Source organism: Miscanthus floridulus, chromosome 5, assembly GCF_019320115.1.
Source record: "Miscanthus floridulus cultivar M001 chromosome 5, ASM1932011v1, whole genome shotgun sequence".
Classification (NCBI taxonomy): domain Eukaryota; kingdom Viridiplantae; phylum Streptophyta; class Magnoliopsida; order Poales; family Poaceae; genus Miscanthus; species Miscanthus floridulus.
In genome coordinates, this window is record NC_089584.1 from 27,833,074 (window position 1) to 27,848,836 (window position 15,763).

Consider the following 15,763-nt stretch of genomic DNA (forward strand, 5'->3'; position numbering starts at 1 on the left):
GAGGGGAAGACCGGCAAGCACCTGCCGCTCATGGGGGTGTACTTCATCCCGAGGCTCACCACCAACATCGTCAGCCTCGGCCAACTCGACGAGGGCAGGTGCGACGTCCACGCCAAACACGGCATCCTCCGAATCCGCGACGAAAGGGGCCGGTTGATCGCTAGGGTGAAGCGCTCTGTGAACCGGCTGTACCTACTCCGGGTGAAGATCGCGCGGCCTCTCTGCTTGTCCGCGCGCACCGGCGACAGCGGGTGGCTGTGGCATGAACGCTACGGCCATCTTCACTTCGACGCGCTTCGCAAGCTCGAGGAGCGGGGCATGGTGCGAGGGCTTCCCCACATCGAGCGTGTTCATCAGCTCTGCACCGACTGCGTCACCACCAAGCTCAAGTGGAGCCCGTTCCCATCGCAGGCAAAACGGCAGGCGGAGGGGCTACTGGATCTTGTTCATGGTGACCTATGCGGCCCTATCACGCCGGCAACCCCGGGTGGTAAGCTATATTTTCTTCTGTTGGTGGATGACCGAAGCAGGTACATGTGGGTGGCGCTGCTCGTCGCCAAGAGCGACACGCTCGCAGCAGTCAAGAAAGTCCAGGCGCGTGTCGAGGTGGAGACTGGGTGGCGTCTGCGAGTCCTTCGAACCGACAACGGCGGCGAGTTCACCTCCGTCGAGTTCGAGTCTTACTGTGCCGACCGCGGCGTCGAACGTCAGCACACCACGCCGTACACGCCTCAGCAAAACGGTGTGGTAGAGTGGAGGAACCAGACGGTCATCACCATGGCGCGGAGTCTGTTGAAGGCCCGTGGCATGCCGACAACGTTCTGGGGAGAGGCAGTCGCCACCGCCGTCTACATCTTGAACCGGGCGCCCACCAAGGCCGTCGATGGCAAGACGTCGTACGAGGCCTGGCACAGTCGCAGGCCCGACGTCCACCACTTCCGCACCTTCGGCTACGTTGCGTTCATCAAGGAGACGAAGCCGAACCTAAAGAAGCTCGATGATCGCGGCACGCCTGTCGTCTTCATCGGCTACGAGCCTAGCGCCAAGGCATGGCGCTTCTACAACCTGGCATCGCGGCGCGCCGTGGTGTCCCGGGATGTGGTTTTCAACGAGCCTGTAGCCTGGACCTGGGAGAGCGAGGACATGGGTGCTGCAGCAGACTTCGCCGTGGAGCACTCCACACCGGAGCAGGGTGATGACCAGTACACCATCAACTCAGCCCCAGGCACTCCGACACCATCCCCAGGCACCAGCACACCTGCGTGGGGCTCTCCAGCACCGACGCCCACTACACCGTCTCTCAGTACACCTGCGCCACCGGAGCCCCTATAACCTGCACCGGAGTTCGTCTCCCCTCCACCGGATGCGGAGGAGTACTTGGACGCCGACGCCGACGACGTCGAGCCGAGGTACTACACCATCGACAACGTCATCGAGGCAGTGACTCCACCGGGCTTCGCCACGTGCCAGGTGGCTGCAGAGCTTCATTTGTAGATGGAGGAGGAGCCTGCCTCTTTTGTAGAGGCTGAGAAGCACGCGTGCTGGCGCCGAGCCATGATGGAAGAGATGGACTCCATCGAGAGCAACAAGACCTGGCGCCTGGTACCCCTTTCGCCTAGGCATCGACCCATAGGCTTGAAGTGGGTTTACAAGGTGAAGAAGGATGCTGCCGGCGACGTCATCAAACACAAGGCCCGCCTTGTGGCGAAGGGCTATGTCCAGCAGCCCGGGGTGGATTTCGACGAGGTCTTCATGCCCGTCGCCCGCATCGAGTCTGTCCGGCTGCTCCTTGCGCTAGCTGCCCAGGAGGGATGGCCAGTGCACCATATGGACGTAAAGTCCGCGTTCCTGAACGGGGAGCTAGTCGAAGAGGTCTACGTCAAGCAACCTCCCAGCTTCACCGTTGTTGGGCACGAGAACAAGGTGATGCGCTTGGACAAGGCGCTCTACGGCCTCCGTCAAGCGCCGCGCGCGTGGAACACCAAACTCCACGAAACGCTGGTGGCGCTCGGCTTCAGCCACAGCACGTCGGAGCACGCGGTGTACGCCCGCGGCAAGGGTGCTTCTCGGTTGCTGGTTGGGGTCTACGTAGATGATCTCATCATTACTGGGAACGCCGCCACCAAGATCACCAAGTTCAAGCAGTAGATGTCCTCTAGGTTCAAAATGAGCGACCTTGGCTTACTCTGTTTTTACCTGGGAATTGAGGTGCAGCAGGGGCATGATGGGATCAAGCTGCTGCAATCAGCATATGCGCGCAAGATCCTGGAGCGCGCCGGCATGGGAAGCTGCAACCCGTGCCACACTCCGATGGAGCATCGCCTCAAGCTGTCAAAGGCGAGTACTACGGCGCCGGTGGACGCAACTAAGTATAGGGGCCTGGTCGGCTGCCTTCGCTACTTGGTGCACACAAGGCCGAACATCTCCTTCGCCATCGGCTACGTCAGCCGCTTCATGGAGCAGCCCATCGTCGAGCACCTCAACGCAGTGAAGCGGATCCTACGGTACATCGCAGGGACACTCGACTACGGCTGCCACTACAAGCACGGTGGCTAGGAGCTGAAGCTGTTGGGTTACAGCGACGCCGACATGGGCGGCGACATTGATACAAGGAAGAGCACTAGTGGCGTCATGTTCTTCTACGGCTCCTGCCCAGTGACTTGGCAGTCACAGAAGCAGAAGGTCGTCGCCTTATCCTCTTGCGAAGCTGAGTATATTGTAGGGACGGTGGCGGCCTGCCAAGGTGTCTGCAGCTGCTTGCCGAGCTGAAAAGCGAGGAGCGCATAGCCTTTATCCTCAAGATGGACAGCCAATAGGCCATTGCCCTCAGTAAGAATCCCGTCTTCCATGAACGTAGTAAACACATAGATGTGAGGTTTCATTTCATTCGGGAGTGTGTTGGAGATGGGAAACTGGACATTGAACACGTCTGCACTGAGGAGCAGATTGCTGACATTCTGACGAAGCCGCTGGCACGAGACTGGTTCTGTGAACTCCGTGAGAAGCTTGGCATCGTCAAGATCAGCAAGGCACGTCAGGATTAGGGGGTGAAATGTAAGCGTCAATATAATCCTGCGTTCAGTTCAGTTTTATTTCCTTTTGCATTCAGTTAGACATAGCGTTGAGCTCGGCCTGGACGATCATATCCTCCCGAGTGCGTCGTTGTAATGGGGCCACGGCGTGGAGTTTTGGACGCGTCGTGGCGTTGCATGTCGCTGCTTGCGCTGCGTGGCCTAGTGCGTGGGATGGCGCGCACAGATAGGGCCATGGGGGGCATGGCGTGCATGGCAGAGAGCTGAGGCTAGCTCGGCCTCTCCTTTTTCTATGTTGCAGTTAGAAGCTCATGTATATACGTAGGAGCACCTTAATACAAAAAACGTCGACACGGTTTCGTGCTTGACACAAAAAAACTTACTGTGTTCCTCTATTCTTGAATTCACTATGAGTTTGAGAGCACGCCGGAGAGAGTCCGGCTGACAATATGGAAATAAAATAAAGAATATGGCACTAAAGTATGAAGCAGCAGTAAGGGGAAACAAAGAGTTCTGAATCTTTTTTAGCATGGAACGTATGAGCTTGATTGCCACAAAGAAGCCATTATTCCCATGAGGAATCACTCAAAATCCTGATATAACAATGTGAATATAGTATTATCAGTGTTTTGTTTTCAGAGCATGGTTTACTGGATGAGGTGGTCAATATAAATTTAAAGGATTAGCCCTTTCAGGATTACGCCGGGCAAGGTTGGATCAACATGTAGATTAATTAGGCAAGTAAACTTTTTAATAGGTGATCGAAGGACGTAACACAGCAAAGGGATAGCATTTACTGCCATGTCTTCTTTGGCCAATGGATGTTGACATCTTCACCTCTCGGCCTATTATACTCCTGCAAATTTAGAGGGAGATCAGAAAAATTATGGAGATCAGAAAAAGTGAACAGTTCGAGTAAGAAGGAAAGGGCATCCAGTACGAAACTGACAAATTGAGAAAATATTTGCCGAAACCAAGCAATCTGTAAACGTACCTGCTGGTTCCAGTAACTCATCCACATGTGAACCAGTGTACCATAGAAGAAAACAAGTGGTCTGAATAGTCAGGGACGGCGAACGGCTGCATAGGATTTTTTTTTTTTTTTTTTTTTGTCTTGGCATTCCATCGAGCACCTGAAAGGCGTAGGACATGAAGGGCCAAGGAAGCAGGAACTGAAGGACGTACCGTGCACGGGAGGAAGGAGACGGCGCTGGCGCATGGGCTGCCCCTCCGGCTGGGCCTTTGGTTGCTCCGTGCACCGTGCAAGCGGACACAGCGGTGGCAGAACCCGCCAACAATGGTGCGGTGGCCCGGCGAGGCGACAGGGAAGCCGACGCAAGCGTGATGGCGCTGGGCTACGCTACACTTCTAGGATTTGGCCGCGCCGGAGCTCCCGTGGTAGCGCGGCATAACATCGGGCCACCAGAGCCGGGAAGAGGAAGGGTTGGACCGCACGTCTCTGGGAGAGGCAGAGCTCGTCGCGAAGCCGAGCCGGAGAGGGTGGAGCTGCGGCATCGTGGCTTCGGCAGCATCGCAACGTCGGGGAGGGTTAAGGGGCACGGTGGCCGCTCGGTCGGGCTTCCTCGCGAGGGGCGGCGCGCGGCGCGTAGGGCAGGTGGGGTCGGCGGTGGGGCTGGGGGGTTGTTTTCTGCTGCTTCCGCGAGGGTTCTAGAAGGCGCGGGTGAAAGTAGCGGCGGCGTCGCGGGTGGCGGACGGCCAGAAACAGAGGTTTTTACCTACGTGCCATTAAAAAATATCGAAATGCCCTACGTGCCATTAAAATTTAAAAAAGTTGCTCAGTACCCTGATCCGAAGTTTCTTTTACTTGTGTGCCACTTCCGTCAATTTCGCAGTTGATTCTAACGGAGTTGGCTCCCAACTGGACTTGAAATTACTCTTTTGCCCATCACTCTTTCTGGTCAACAGCCAGCCACTTGTTCCATTCATTCTCTGCTTCCCCGTTCGTGCGCACACACACGCGCAAACCCTAGGGAGCAACCAGGCGGAGCAAGCACGCGGGGGGCGCTCGCCGGCAGGCCGTCGGGCGCAGTAGAGGGCAGGGGTGAGACGGCCCGCGTCGGATTGGCGGCCGCGCGGGGGCGCTCGCCGGCCGGGGCGGCGGAGGAAGCAGGGCGGCGTTAGTTGGCAGAGTTTTGGGCGAAGTTTATGTGATGCTGACTTCCTCAGTTGGGTGAATCTGTGCTCGCATGTTGCTAGCTAATCGTCTGAGGATTGGCTGTTATTGCAATTTTCCGGAATTTCTCGATAAGGTTTCATTGCTGTCATGCAGACTGTAATTTTTCAGTTGGTAATTTTTTTAAAATACAACATCAGTGCCTTTTAGTAATCATATGCGACTCTAACAAATGCTTATGAAAGTAGAAGCTGCAGCCACCGTTCACATTAGACAATTAAAGTGAGTAGCATGGGTTTAAATTTCAAGTACTCATCATGATGAATTGCTTGCACCACATGTCTTTTAATCAGCTAGGATAAGTTCTCTGTCTCTGTTCTATCATTGACTCACTTTTGCTATAATGGTCTTATTATGCCTGAAGTTCAAAGTGGATATTGTTGCTAATGCTAAAAGTTACTGTCTCTGCAAGTATGCTTTATCCTGTTGCTCAACCCAACATTGGTAAAACTATTGAATTGATAAATAGAATGTGTTTTATCTTCTGTATCTTGTTTAACAAATGTCTCATGTTGTCCATATCCACAGTTGATACAACTCCGCATACACCCTTCCTTCCTTACCATGTCTTTTGCACTGAATTGAGCTTTTCTCCCCTTTGCACAGTTGCTAGAGCTGAATCGGAGGAAGATGCTGCTGCAGCTGAGGTTGTTGAAGGGGCTGATCTAGGTATTGTGGGTGATGATACACAGGTTTCCAGTGATGGACCTTTAAGCCCTGCTCTTGGTGTAGAGACAGTAGTTGTCTTCCCCAAAAATGCTGGCAAAAGTGAGTATACTTTCAAGTAGCATCCATTATTTATCTTATAATTCACCATGGTCTCTGTATTTATCACTTGCGATAAACTCTAAACTGGATTCCATGAATACCTGCAGCATGTGATGTTCCTTTAATTATATATAGTATATCTCATGATCACAGTAACCAATAATGCCTACCTTTTTTATTTTGTTGCAGTTGTACCAGCAGGTGAAGAAACTGAATTACTAGTTGGTCATCTTTATTCTCCTTATTGTTTGTCATCTTTTATTCTCCTTACTGTTCAGGTTAGGAAAGAAATTTATTCTCCTTATTGTTTGTCATCTTTTATTCTTTCTGAAGTAACTGTGGCACTTTTTGATATATACATCATCTGACCAGTTTTTTTTTTGAATTAACTGTGGCACTTTTTTAAATGATATTAACAACTTTTTATCACCTGTTTTATTTTTTCTACAGAATTTCTTCAATGCATCAGTTCCTGTTTCTGTGCAAGCAACCTTCCCCTATAAATTCGTTGTGAGCAAGTTCTTGCAGGTGTGTTAAATTTTCTTTTACCTTTGAAACATTTCATTTCACGATATTCATGTGTCTTTTACCTTCAATGCATCAATTTCTGTTACCATGAATATCTAATGTTTTGTGCCCTTGCAGCCTGGAGCCTATGATCTTGTTGGTTACATAGTGTATGAGATCGACCAGCACCCGTACCAGAATGTATTCTACAATGGCACTGTTGAGGTCGTTGAGGCTGGAGGCTTACTCAGTGTTGAGTCTGTGTTCCTCATCACCCTTGGAATTGCACTTCTTGGTCTCTTTGGATTGTGGGCATATGGCCAGGTTCAGCAGCTCTCGAAGGTAATCCTGTATTCTAAATTTCTTAGTGTAATCTGTACCTTTCTTCAGGAAATATAAGCTGTTCAGCATTCAATAAACCATAGTGAGGTGGTAATTCAGGTTGTTTCTTTGTGATTTACCTGAATCCCAGTACATTCAATAGTCAAAAGTTTACTTGAAGGGGTAATGTTGAATATTACTCTAGAGGTGGACTACACACCCCTACAGACTGAAATCATACACTAATGCTGAAAAGACGATTGGGCTCTAGAAAGAGTGATGGGCAAAAGAGTAATTTCAAGTCCAGTTGGAGCCAACTCCGTTAGAATCAACTGTGAAATTGACGGAAGTGGCACACAGGTAAAAGAAACTTTGGATCAGGGTACTGAGCAACTTTTTCAAATTTCAATAACACGTAGGGCATTTCGATCTTTTTTAATGGCACCTAGGTAAAAGCCTCCCAGAAATAAGGGCAGGCAGGGAAAGGAAGGGAAAAAAATAAGAAAATCTAGGGAAAGGAAGGGGGTTAAATAAGGAAACCTAACGCTACAGTCCGCGGAACAGCGACGGACGATGTGGCCGCGCGGGTGATTAGCTTTGGTATATAGGAAATAAGGTTCATGGTAGATACATCATCTCTCCTAACAAAATTTTAATAAGAGTAAAATACATGGTTAGTAGTCCATTAACTTGTCAGGTTGTGCCACTTTGGCTGAAAGTACTGTTGACTGGTTTGTTTGGACTGGTTTGGCTTATAAGCCATAGCTGAAAGTATCGTTGGCTGGTTTGGTGTGAGAGAAAAATACTGTTCGTTGGCTGATAAGCCATGACTTATAAGCTAGATACGAGCAAACGAACAGGTTGTTGATCCATCAGCTTTGAAAGTGCATTTCTAAGTGCAAAACATGGTCAGTAGTTCATTAAGGCCTAGCATCCAAGTGTCATGTAGGATCAGATAAAAAAATAGGTGCACTTGTCATAATAGCTTGCAGAAGCTACATATACTTGGGGAGAGAGAAGGTGATCCATGCTAAAAAGGAAGAGGGAGACGAAATAAGGTGAGGCATGATGAATGGAAAAAAGTATCTATGCAAACCACAAGTAGTGATAATTTGCATTGTGTGAGTAGTAGTCTCAACATTTTCTAGTATATGTGGATCACTTTATTTATACTAAAACTACTAGGAGTGTTAGTCTCCATCGGTGGTGCCATAATAATCCATACCCTTCATTTTATGTCTGGCTCTGCACTGGCCCACGTCTATTTAGCAAATAGCCCCCGGAAGGTTTCCTCCTCTCATTCCCCACTCCTCCCCTCTCTCTCTCTCGCATCGCGACGACGGCAGGGGCGACCACGATGCACCGATGGAGGAGGGGCGGCAAATCGTGAAGGCGAGGTGGTAGTGGAGTAGGAAGGAGAGGGCTCCAGGTGGTAGTTCTCGCGGCAGCCTCGGTGAACCGGCGCGATGGTGTCCACCTTGCGCGGCTAACGGATGAGCCACCTCAGTACGGTGAGTCGTTCTCCGTCCCAATATATATCCATTTTGGCTGTAGGAGGTAGTACACTGGTTGATGGTAGTGGTAGTACAGTGAGTCATCTACGCATATTTCTCGTTGGTAGGGGTTTTGTTGATTCCTAGGTAAGGTTGGTTTGTTAATAGAGTTGGTGTAGTAATGTTGCTCTCATGCGGTATTGTAGGCGATGATGATGAAGAATTCACAGTTGAGTTGCATTATGGGGGATTTTTTGTTGTTCAAGGTGCAAACCAAGCTTATGTAGATGGCAAGGTCAGTTGGTTTGACTAATGTGAGGTGGATACTTGGTCCCCCTTTGGATAGAGGACTTTGCTTATCAGCTGCATTACCCCAAGGATCCACACTGTAATAACTCAGGTTTTTGTATAACACAAAAATATGAAGTTTTTAAAATTTTCCTTAAACATTGCCAGATGTTGTGTTGCATGTAGTTTCTAGATTCAACTAGGCCAATCTTCAACTCTCTTTACCTTGCTTTCCAAAACAAACCCTATAAAATTACTTGCGAACTAAACAAACCTTTAAAAAGCAGTTAAATAGCTCTTCATGAAAAGTTAAGCTCGCACACTTTTCTATGATTCATGTGTCTGTGTTCGCACGTTTTTGTATGCTAACATATTAGGCTGCTCTATTCTTTTTTTTCTAAGTCGACTTTATCATTGAGGGTGTCCTTAGTGATGGTTGACTAAGTCAATCATCCCTGAAAAAAGATAGGACCTAGTTGTAACTAGTAAGGAAAAAAACATAGGTGTGATAGTGCTTATAAATACAATCGGCGGGAGTATTTTGAATCATTGTTGTTAGCTAAAGAGTAACCTCGGATTAAATCAAAGTTGAGAGAATGGGAAACGGTAAGTAAACAACGTCCGTAATAAACCGTGTCCTTTAGAATGTTCTAGAACGATATGCTATGGTGCTCCACTTTTGGTCTTCTGGAATCTGGAGTACAGCCGCCACTGGGGGTACCGGAAAATGCTGCTGAAGTGCCGAATGCCAGTTTGCAACAAGCGGAAAGAAATTGGGTGCGCGACGGGCGCAGCGACGCGCACATGCGCCCCCATTGGATGGACGCCACGTGGATCTGGCAGGTCGTAGGCAGCGCAAGCGCGGGTACGGGCGATGGCAGCATCGGAGGAGGATTACCATGGAACGGGCCGATGTAAGCCGGGCCATGTGCCGATCTAAAGCCCATCAGGGAATCTTTCACAGCTACCGTGGGATGGAGTCTAGATCCAAGCGGCGTTAATCAGGCAGGGGGCGCACCCGTGCCTCGGTGCGGCCATCACGCACCAATTTTTTTTCCTTGCAAGCGCGTTGTCGAAGCTACGACACCGTAAAGATAGATTGGAAAATGGAAAGTATATGTATGGCATGCACCGAGCATCTGCTTCTCTATCTTTCGAGCATCAGTTCTCCCTCTTCAGAATCCAAAGATGACACATGGATAAGCTGTCTTGTGTCGGACTCTAACATGTGAGGTGTACAAAAGGCTTAGGTGTCGCAACCACGCATGGTCCATAGGACCGTAGCTCCTTAAATGTTCTTATAAAAAAATCCAAAAAAGTAAAATAAATAGACAGTTCCTAAATTTATTCCAAGGTCTCGTTTAGACCACGGAACTCTAAAAATGTGTTTACAAGTCCTCAAATTTATCTTTAGAGTGTCATCTAGATCCTATGTTTATCATATGGTGCCAGATTGCCGTCTGGGTCCAAATAGGATGACCTAGCCCACTCCACAACCCAACGTCCGATGTCACTGTGAATCCCCATGGCTCAACATTAACCAACGAGTCCCACGTGAGGCTAGGGTCCTATTGATAACCAAAATTGGTTGTACAAAAAAAATAGAAAAACTGGCTTAGCTAATTTTCTCGATGCAGCCTAGCTGATTTTGGGAAAGTATCAAATCACGATATGGATTGCGTCATTGTGAAGTTCTTGTTGTGACAATCGAAATGCATATGTTGAATACGTAGAAGAGGGGGTTATGGCCGAGAGAAGATCACTGAGGTAAACTTGACTTAGTTGGGATTGGATACTCGCTCTCCAGTTCACCCTATTCTACATGCATTTTGGGGGTGGGGATTGAGGTGGAAAATTTGTTCATTTTTCACCTCAACCTTCTCAATCCATGTGGATTGTAGTGTAGCCAAACAAAGCTGGTTTTGTCAGTCTAGTATGAGTTAGAGTCTATGTTTCGGTATGAGATTTGCATTTATTTTGTAATGGGGTAAGGCATCCTCTCCCTACAAATATAAAGGGATACAACCCATTGAGGAGATTCAATCACACAAATCAATTTATACATCTACTTTTCATTATGTTTTCTCATCACTATTTCATTAGTATAGAAAAAAAATTCATTGATGCCTATCTTTTTTCCCACTGACGTCCCAAAAAATGCAGGCGCTACTGCAAAACATTTTGTGGGACTAGGGCCTTAAACCACAAAGATCAATTTCCACATGCGGTCCATCTAGGATGCCATCAGTACAATTAGGTTTCTTCTCATTGGTGGTTGACTTAAGGTTACCACTAGTAACGATAGATATTTTCACGGGTAGTAAGTTAAGTCAACCACTAGTGGAAACATAACTATTTGTATTGGTGGTATCCTTATGTGGATCGATAGTGAAATGTACTAAAATATTTGGATTCCGCACGCTAGGTGCTTTCAAAGTCTTTTTCACCATGCATGCACCGACGAGGCCATCCCCTCTCTACTTTATCTTCACACACCTCTTTCCTTCCTCTCCAACTTCTCTCCTTCCTCTTGAACCTCTCTCTCCCTAAGGCAGGTAGGTAGGCAACCATGGCCACGACGTGCGGTGTTGCGGGCGTAGCGTGGCCCGACACCAGCGCGACCACATCTCAGTCAAAGCCCAAGCTTGGTTTTGGTAATTGAGCGGCAACTAATGGACTAACCTATGTCTTAAGTGTTGTTTAAGCTAGGTGATGTCCACACCATGGGTTGAGCAAGATGGCATCCATGAAGGTGATGGAGAAGGCCACAAGTTAATAAAGTTCTCAACGTTGGAGAGAAGAAAGAGAAAAACAAAACCATATGATGGACTGAAGACAATTGTATATGCTAGGGATTTTGTTCTGTCGGCCTAGATGTAGTAGAGTGTGTGGCCGGGTTTAGGATAGATAGCCACTATAAAGAGGGGACCTCTTAAGTTGAAATGGTTATCTAGTGTCACTAGGTGAGATTTTCGTTGCATATGCATTATGCTTAGTGACGTGGTGAGGTGCAAGAAAAGCCTTTCAAAATGTTTGAAAAATGCTAACTCACACACATGAAATGATGGTACACTTGGTGGTGTTGAGCACATTGAAAAAGGCTTTAAAAAACATCTTCAGCAGGCTATTTTAGTGAGCACCAGACTAGTCTAGTGACCCCCTAGGGTTTGGAACCAGACTAATACATGTAGTATTAAAGACCACTGTTGACGGTCACTAACATCAATTATAAACCGTCAACATAACCTGTATTTATACTTAATTCTATCACCAAACATAGGTATAGGGGTTGAAACTAATAAATTCCATGAGTTTTGGTGAATCTGTATTTTCGGCAGGGTTTATCTAAAAAACCATCAAGGTGGACCTACATGTCAGATTTAATCGCGCTTATCCGTAGCGAAACGGACTCCATAAGGCTCTAGAAGACTCAAGAGGACTCCACGCCAAAGCATAGGGGCAGAGGCTGCCAAGTGGGGTCGGTCGGCCCCACCTGCATGCCGCCCGACCCCCTAGACCCACATGTTAGCCCCACCTTCAAATGTTGGTTCTTCACTACCTCCTAGGTTGCATCTACATCATCCTTTAAGTCGGTTTGATCCAAGGGCTCACGTTGGACGCTCTGAGCTATATATACCAGCCCCTGCCACCCTCCCTAGAGCCATCCTAACACCCTAATTCAAATTATCCTCGATAAGATCAGAGCCAGCTATCAAGAGAAGATTAGTCCTCTATAGGATTTAGTCTTATAATTTGAAATAGTGAGATAGAGAGTGAGGGAAGAGTTTGGAGGAGATGTCGGCCTGTCGATGCTCGCTCTATGGCTCGTACCTTGGCGGAATCAAGTTTTACTTGAGCTTGCTTCTGAGATTTCTCTGGTAATCAACTTCTGATTCAAGTAAGTATTTTGTTTATATTATTCATTAGTGTGGCAGAACCGACCAATTTATAAGATCACAAGTACAATGTCAACCACAGGAGCGGTCACGCTGTCATACTTAAGCCCATATAAACCCGATAGTCCGTTGAGTGTTGCGAAGGACCTCGAAACATAACCAACATACAAACCAAGATCATACATGATTCAACATAAATGTCACATGTTACATATAGTTCATAAGTAGTTCAACATACATCAGAGTACGAATAAAGTTATTACAACCCAAGTTCAATTTTAGTAGCGAAAGCAACATAGTTTTGAAACCATCACACACACGGTTTAGATACGTGCCAGTTCCATGATCAAGTCCACAAAAGCATCCTGAACAACTAATATAGAAGGACCATGCCCATGGTCTCACTCCTCGTCCACAGCTGGAGAGAAGCAGTTCTTGCAATAACCATGAGACACAGTACCATCTACAACAAGTGGGAATAAACCCTGAGTACGAGAATGTACTCAGCTAGACTTACCCATTATAAACCAAAAATAAAGAGACACCATGGATTACGTAAGGCTGTAGAAGGTAGAGCTGGCTTGACAACATTTTACATAAAAACTAAAGTAATACATGTCTTGATCTGTTTAGTTATTCTAGCAACAAGTTATACTTATCGAACTTAAGCATGTCTAGGTTGGCACCTGTACTAGAGCAATCACTTGATTTAAGCTAAAGCAAACAATAGTAACCATATCCGGTGTAGTATTTTCATATTTATCAAAACCATCACAATCCATCAAGTTCCTATGATGAAGGGGCTTAGTCAAGTTTCTCACTATCCGAGAGAGACGGCGATTCGAATCGATTGCAACTGGCTGGGCAAAAATCCTAACACAAACACATACTTCATGTCGGGTCACGTTTGGTACAACTCAGGACTCAACTTCGTGGGTTCGATCAGTGCCGCACCCTCAAGGACTAACCAGCTGCCAGGATGCTCAGGCCTAGCCTGCCCTTGGGCTCACATCTGGCTCCCCGCACATCCTTACTACCTCTAGTGTACACACTTGGATAGAACAACTCCCAGCCTGAGTTGAGCTACTCGGCTTCGTAGTCAGAACGAGTTATCCGGTCAGCTAAGTGAGAGGTTGCATTCAAAATGACAAGAGGGCCTCCAATGATGCGGTCCTTAATCGACACAGATGGAATCGCATGAGTCAACCTACAACATAGACTCTGTCTGGACTCCATTTACATCATCACATGGTTTTTTCCACGATAGCAAATATAGCCAACCATGATCTGGTATCCACCTATATCTCGCAGGTGATAGGAAATCACGCGACTTCTACCGAGCTAAGCATGGCTAAGCATATATTTGATCCTGGACCTACATAGGTTTCAAGGTATATATTTCTGAATAAGGAGATTATATGCATCAAGTGTTTCCAAACAACTCCTACAACTTAATGCATCAAACATAAATAACTCAAATTGGTATTTATAAAACATAAAAGACTTAGAATGCTCTAGGGCTTACCTTTTAGATAGGGCGAGGGTCGGTGCTCCAGACACTCAGGCAACTCCTCTTGGACCTGTCCTTCTTCTTTGGGAACTTCCTGCTGTGGGATCTCCTGCGGGGTCTCCTCTCTTCGAGCTTGAACTCCAGCAGGGTCACTCCCTCTGCCAATCCAATATGCATGAGTACACAGATAAATATATAGAATGCACAAGGGATGATATGAATGGTATGGTGCAATGCATATATATATATATATATATATATATATATATATATATATATATATATATATATATATATATATATATATATATATATATATATATATATATATATTCTTAACAACAAGATGGCAAGGTGATAATATGATTAACTTTATTTTAGTGAGTAGGTGCATGTCTCTTCTCTAGTACAAGAAACATACACTCACCACTTTCTAGCAACCTAAGGTAAAGTTGTTCATCACAGTAAGAGGCCTAAAACCTGCAGCTAACAACTTATCTTAATTAGCCTAAGCATCTAAATAACAAGCATCAAGCTCACACAAAGCAAACAATTCAAGAAACTAGATGCAAGTGAATTCTAGAGCAATAAATATCTAACTGCATACAACCAATCAAAACAAAGCACAACCAACTGTACCAACAGGTTACATACATCACCAATATGTTAAAAAGTATAATGGTTGGACCCAAATTAATTTTATATAAACATTTATTAATTTATCAATTAATTTAGATAAAAATTGGAACTGCTACTTCTAGTGCTCAATAAATTCTAAAAAAATTACAGCAGCCCATACATACTCCCAAGAACCTGCTATTAAAGTTTCATGCCATTTGAAGAAGTACAACAACCTCTACAAAAATGACAAGTTACATAGATTTATAATAACTTAAATAGGTTTAGCATAGTGAAAAGTGTCAAGCAACAGATTTACTATTTTTCTTACATTCCTCATAACACAAGAATAATGTGAAAATAATTTCATGCGCATAAGTTACATAAATCTACCACAATTAATTTCACAAGAAACTAGCATTTAATTAGGCTAAAACACGAAGTCATATTCCAAGCATGCTTACTGTAGGTTTAACATTTTTCCTAGCTACAACATGTCAAAACAAGACTAACCAAATTAGAATCACATTTTTAGCATCTCCCAAACTCAAGTTATGCATTTTATAAGATTAAACAAGGTATAAAACTATAGGACATACCAAGTTTCATATTTTTAGCAGATAGTACTCATCAAGATGAAGCTAACAAAATTTGGTTCACTCAATTTAGACACTCCTAGAATTAGTTATGAATTTTCCAAGTTTGCATCAAATTCTGTAAAAAAATAAAAAGAAAAACATCAAAACCCTAGTAAATGCTAAGCGCACCCAGCGCAGTACACGCCTCAGGCGCCGACAGTCGGGCCCCACGGTCAGCGTGACCCCACCCGTCAGCCACAGAGGGCAGAGACGTGGCTTGACCGGCGAAGAACTCACCGATGGTGAGGTCTTCAGTGGTAAGGTCATCACCACTAGCTTCCTCTCATCCTTACGCACTCAATGAGTTAGGTGGTTGAAGCTCTACCGATGGTTAGGCAGGGCGGCGACGCTAATGGCGGATGGTGGAGGCGCGTGATGGCACACTAGCCATCTCCGGCCACGGTGAGCTCAGGCAAGCACGGCTATAGCTTAAGGATGACCTAGCGGAGATCTAGGGTTAGGATTAGGGCCCTTGGAGATGCCAGCGAGGCACGACTG

The 15,763-nt window shown here is 46.4% G+C and overlaps 2 protein-coding genes across 2 annotated transcripts; both read left to right on the forward strand.

The window, feature by feature from the left end:
- Positions 1-2,148: 2,148 nt before the first annotated feature.
- Positions 2,149-2,556, forward strand: LOC136454449 (uncharacterized mitochondrial protein AtMg00810-like). Its single transcript, XM_066454871.1, has one exon. It carries the CDS (start codon positions 2,149-2,151, stop codon positions 2,554-2,556), a length of 408 nt encoding a protein of 135 aa, XP_066310968.1.
- Positions 2,557-2,589: 33 nt separating this feature from the next.
- LOC136454450 (translocon-associated protein subunit alpha-like) lies at positions 2,590-7,045 on the forward strand. Its single transcript, XM_066454872.1, has 8 exons — positions 2,590-2,743; positions 2,869-3,029; positions 5,323-5,340; positions 5,591-5,651; positions 5,833-5,994; positions 6,184-6,272; positions 6,445-6,522; positions 6,640-7,045. Exons 1-8 carry the CDS (start codon positions 2,590-2,592, stop codon positions 6,898-6,900), a joined length of 984 nt encoding a protein of 327 aa, XP_066310969.1. The 3' UTR covers positions 6,901-7,045.
- The last annotated feature ends 8,718 nt before the right edge of the window (positions 7,046-15,763 follow it).